The sequence below is a fragment of the Lactuca serriola genome, chromosome 4 (assembly GCF_051521515.1).
Source record: "Lactuca serriola cultivar US96UC23 chromosome 4, Lser_US96UC23_V15, whole genome shotgun sequence".
In the NCBI taxonomy this organism is placed as follows: domain Eukaryota; kingdom Viridiplantae; phylum Streptophyta; class Magnoliopsida; order Asterales; family Asteraceae; genus Lactuca; species Lactuca serriola.
In genome coordinates this window covers 189,316,162-189,321,304 of record NC_136411.1, presented here as the reverse complement: position 1 = coordinate 189,321,304, position 5,143 = coordinate 189,316,162, and the positions used below count along the sequence as shown (strand labels likewise).

Genomic DNA, 5,143 nt, shown 5'->3' with positions numbered 1-5,143 from the left:
AACCTAGCTTTATATATATCATTGGAAAAAGGATAAAAAGTTATGAATTTCTGTATTTTTAGTTTTTTTTTTATAAAAAATAAGTTTAAAAGTTGAAAAAAAAATTGGTTTCTTGGTTAATTATGATTCTCTATTGAACCTCACCCTCTATATATATATATATATATATATATATATATATATATATATATATATATATATATATATATATGAAATGATAAAAAAAATAATAAAATAAAAAATAGATGGAATTACATGAAAATTAGACGGAATAAATTATATTCTCGCTTCTTAACAACTTTATACGTATCCATACAAGAGAATACCAAATCAACTAAAAAACCTCCTTATGGTTAGGAAATTAAAAAGGTTGCAATGCATAAAACAACATAGCAAAATTGCAACTCTTCTCAAAATGTTGCATTATCTCATTAATATAATAATGCCAACTTGGGTTTAGGAACGTCATTAACAGTTATAATGATTCATTTCGCAACACATTCCTCTATTATGCCTTATGTGATTAGTCAGTGCTATGCAAAAACTCCCGATGAAGCATAACTTGTTCAAATCAGGAAAAGAAGAACAAGAAAGACCACAACCTCCCACATGGTACAACCAAACAAGGCAATCATCATGCTTCTTCTACCATCTGCTTCTGCTTTTTCATAATTTAAGAATATTCATCCCATAAGTTACTCTAATCATAAAAGATAAAGAAGAACAAAACAACTATCAATGCACACAATACAACTATAGAAACCATACCCGACAATGGTCATCATGCTTCTTTGACCACCAACTGCTGCCTCCCATTCTTGAGCAAGGCCATTCATCCTACAACTTCGCAAACTGAAATTGAAACCTAGGCTAGGCATACATTTTTCTTTTCAAACTCAAATTGGTTTGAATTTGAGGGGTATTAGTGTGTGTGTATATATATATATATATATATATATATATATATATATATATATATATATATGAGTTATCATATCTTAATCTTTTTTATGTCTTAGAAACTTATAGACTATTATTTAATAAAAAATTGATTTATGATGGGTGTAAAACATTTGGTTTAACTCGGCTGTGTTTGTTAATAGATAGTTGGTTTGTAGGTGGTGCATGCAATGTATATATAATCCGGCTATACAACCTTATTGTATAGCTGGATCATGTGTACTTCTTGATAATCCTATGCAAACTATTCACATCTCATTTACTATGACATAGAAATTGAAATTTTTTACTTATACCAACTAATAAGTTACATAAACTGGAAAACCGTGAAGCTGAAACTGATATATGGTCTAAAATTAGGGAAACTCATAGACTTAATTATGGGCCTTAACGAGGTCTCTGATTGTCTTGAAATTTACCAGGATCCTAATAACACGAGGTTGAGATTTGAGAGTTCCCCACAACTTGTGTCTGGCTCCTTTGGTTGCTTTTCCTTCCAAAATATATCATATGTACCTATAAACCTAAATATCACAAACAAAAGAAAATAAGAAATTTTAAGTTTTTCTGAAATAAAATCATGCATGCATGGTAGTATACTGAGAATAGTGTTGTTAGTTAGCATACAAGTATAGAAAAATTTAAGCATCTATTCTGTTTAATTGATCAGAGTGATCACGTAGCTTCCGTAGATGTTGAGCTATCTCTGTTAGAAGTTCAGCTCCTTTTTCACCCTTTTGAAGTGTCATTGCAGTATGCTTCAAGAATCCGCTATCTGCTTCTAAGGCTCTCAATCTCTCCCTGATTACGGTTATCTCTCTATTTAGGGTTGCCCTATTTTCTTTAACTGCCAATCCACAATAAAGCTATATTAATAATTAATGAACTTTAAAAGAGCAAAGTAAAAACAATGAATTCAAGTAAAGAATAGAAATCATATTAATTACCTATATCTTTATCTTCATCATCCTCCCATTCATCCTCCATTGAACATGTCTGGATATGATTTTCAAGATTCTTTAACATCTCGTAAAGCTGATATTTTTCAGTTTCAAAATCTAACGATGAGGTGCCCCTTCCGGAGTGGCTCTGATCACCATCTTTGCCATCGGTTCCCAGAGGGCTCCATGACTCAAAATCATCATCATCATCCTTCACCAAAGGGCTCTCGAACTCATGATCATGATCATCTTTTAAAGGGCTCCGGGATTGGGATTCGGATTTCTCACTGAAAGATGACAAAGATTGAGATCTCCATTCCTGGTAATATTCATCGGCATCAGCTTCACATTGATCGCTACCTACTTTCCTAATTTCTCCATATTTCTCTCTGTAACTCTGAAGTTCTGATTCCATAACCTTTAAATGTTCATCTCTCTTAGCTAACAAATCTTTAAGTATTTGAATAGCTTCCTTATCATACTCAACATGCTCTTCCATCATTCTTTGATACTGCAACGCCTCCATTTGCACAGACGCCTTCTCAGCCTGTAACCGTGTGATCATTGCCATAGCATTATTAGCTGCAATAGCAGCAGCGCTTCTTTCTTCATCAAGCTCCATAGACAACTTCATAAGAGTCTTTTGATCTATACGTGCTTGTTTCTTTATCTGTTGAAGACTCGAATCACCATCTCCTGAAGCTTCATCATTGTCTGATGCCAAATCGTATTTTTCCATTGATGCTTTTCTTGAAATCCTGTTAGCACGTCTCGGGCTAACTGAACCTGAATCTGTTAGTGGGATCCCAAATAACTTGTTGCTTTTTAAAAAATTTGGAGTTCTACAACAGTCTTCATGCAGTTCGTCATCTGTAGCAATGTAATTGTTCAAATTTTCTTGTCAACTTCTAACATATATACATTCATCAAAAAATCTTACGCAAGGAACGGTTTTAAAGCTGGCTAGAATCAACTTTAAACCTGAACAAACTGTTTTATATTTATACAAACTTTTAGCACTTAATATCGCTATACTTTTTTTAAAAAGCACAAACAAAAGTATTAACTTCTTGAACAGTTTTTAATTATAACCTAAAAAAAACATTTTTACTTGGGATTTTTCAAATATATATTAAGTTATTTGTCGTTTGTAACTGCACTTCAAACCGGTCTTTGTGTATCTCTGCTAGCAAGTAGTGAAAATAACTCACATTTAGCGTATGTGCTTAAACCGAAGTGGTACTCTGGCATATCTGGCTCGGTATCTGATAAAAATCTGAGCTCTGTATACCGTGAATCCTCGGTTTTCCATGCTGTTGAAGCACGAAGGTTTGAAAGGCTTCTAGTGTAATCTTTAGAAGCAGCTCTCATTTTCAAAGGTTCACCACAACACGAACACTTATTCACAGGCTTCAAAACCTTCTTATCGTCTTCAGTAAACCCATCCTTCTCTTTTTGCATCCTCCCCAAAAGCGACTGTATATCAGGTTCTTTCTCAGTTGCAAACGCAAAAGAACAACCTTCACACATGTTCTTGATATCCGCAAGTTTTCTGTGAATATGGCAATATGCTAACGAAGATATGTCCTTTTTGTGGCACTCGCATATGGAGTCGTTGTAATAAGTATTCGGGTCCTTACACACGAGTGCATGGTCGACACGAGTGCAGAGCACGCATGGTGGTTCCAGATCGAAAATCTTGGCGAATACGCTCGAGAGAAACGCAAGGAGCCCATCGATGTAAAGAGATGCGATTAGTATCCATTCGAGAATAGCCCATAGCAGGAAATGAGGGAATTCACCGAGCTCTTCTACCACGAAATTCTTGAATGATCTTTTCGATAATGCCATTTTTGGAATGATTTAGGAAACGAAGAGAGAGGTTGTTGAGGACGGTTAGATCGGTTGTGGGTTGACAGAGAAAGAGATGAAATGACTAGAAACGAATTGATCATGACCTATGTTGACGAAATACGTAGATCATGATCCACCTCCTTCTCTCTCTAGGGTTGTTTAGAGAGAGAAAGATGGAGAAGATAGGTTTGTAGATACTAAACGAGGTTTCAATTTTTTTTGGCGTAGTTTGGTAGAATTGTACAGACATATGCTGCTTCCAAAAATAGAAGAGGTCTATTAGGGATAGATTTTGCCTGGATTAACGTTTAATCGTGCAGTTTTCAACCGCAAGGTTATGACATTTGGCACGTCAAAAATGTCATAATTATATACGTGAGAATATATCCTCTCGCTAGTAGATAAAGATATTAGAGAAGAAAAGTCAACGATTAAGTCAACAAGTCAATGATTATAATTTCTATTATAGAAGTGTCATGTCATGTGATATAACTAAGACCATCTCCAATGCATTGAACTCTTAAGAGTTTAATGGAGTGTAGAATTTAATAGGTTAAATAGTATAGTTAGTGGAATGCTGACACATCAGCATTCCACTAACTATACTATTTAACCTATTAAATTCTACACTCCATTAAACTCTTAAGAGTTCAATGGATTCCACATCACCATTTTAGTTTCTTTTTCATAAATAATATTAATAAATAAAACTAAAATATTACATTAATTAAATGTTATTTTCAATATAAATAGTTATATTAAATTGATAAAGAAAAAAATCTCTAACATAAATTGTATATTAAATTGAGAAACAAAAAAAAATAAATAAATAAGTGCATGACACCGTTCAATGGGGATTGAACTCCCCATTCAATACACTCTACCTGCAATGCATTTTTAATCCATTGAATGCCACATCACCATCTTTTTTATCCATTAAACTCTTCATTCAATCCCATTGGGGATGGCCTAATAGGCAATATTTTCCTTTCTTCTGTATATAATGATCTGTTGTAAAGTTATTCTTCAATAATGAAAAACGTTTTCTATTAATTTCTCTTTCAATCATTTCTTGATTCATCTTTCAACATGGCATCAGAGCGGAACCTGATTTCATTCTCGTTGTCTTGTGTTCATCTCATTTGATCTCTATTTTTCAATCGTGTCAAATTCTATTTCAAATCAACCAAATGGATTCAATGGATCTAACATTGAGATTTCAAGTACTTATTATCTCGGTTCTTTTGATAATCCAAGTACGATTCTTGTGTCAAAACTCTTTGACGGAACAGGTTTTGCAGCTTGGAAGAGATCGATGACTCTAACTCTTTTAGCGAAGAACAAACTTTGTTTTGTCGATGGTTCTTTGAATCCTCCTAAAGCAAATT

The 5,143-nt window shown here is 33.7% G+C and overlaps 1 protein-coding gene across 2 annotated transcripts; it reads right to left on the bottom strand.

Annotated features, from left to right (window-relative positions):
- Window positions 1-274: 274 nt before the first annotated feature.
- LOC145100483 (putative myosin-binding protein 5) lies at window positions 275-3,982 on the bottom strand. 2 transcript variants are annotated; one of them, XR_013705070.1, is made up of 6 exons: window positions 3,113-3,982; window positions 1,908-2,771; window positions 1,588-1,807; window positions 1,380-1,484; window positions 769-837; window positions 275-658 (listed from the first exon to the last, which is right to left on the bottom strand). XR_013705070.1 is itself a non-coding variant. In XM_079037743.1 (4 exons), exons 1-3 carry the CDS (start codon window positions 3,750-3,752, stop codon window positions 1,602-1,604), a joined length of 1,710 nt encoding a protein of 569 aa, XP_078893869.1. In that variant the 5' UTR covers window positions 3,753-3,982; the 3' UTR covers window positions 1,176-1,484; window positions 1,588-1,601. The 2 variants fall into 2 exon arrangements, 1 of the variants encoding a protein (XP_078893869.1); XM_079037743.1 differs by lacking the exons at window positions 275-658; window positions 769-837 and having other exon boundaries at window positions 1,176-1,484.
- Window positions 3,983-5,143: the final 1,161 nt, after the last annotated feature.

What these genes read in the sequence shown, in the direction of transcription:
- LOC145100483 (XM_079037743.1), bottom strand. Translation starts at nt 3,752, where the DNA reads ATGGCATTATCGAAAAGATCATTCAAGAATTTCGTGGTAGAAGAGCTC. An exon ending in TTTAAGCACATACGCTAAAT is followed by an intron (nt 2,772 to 3,112) that starts GTGAGTTATTTT and finishes ACATTGCTACAG; the next exon opens with ATGACGAACTGCATGAAGAC. An exon ending in TGATGAAGATAAAGATATAG is followed by an intron (nt 1,808 to 1,907) that starts GTAATTAATATG and finishes GTGGATTGGCAG; the next exon opens with TTAAAGAAAATAGGGCAACC.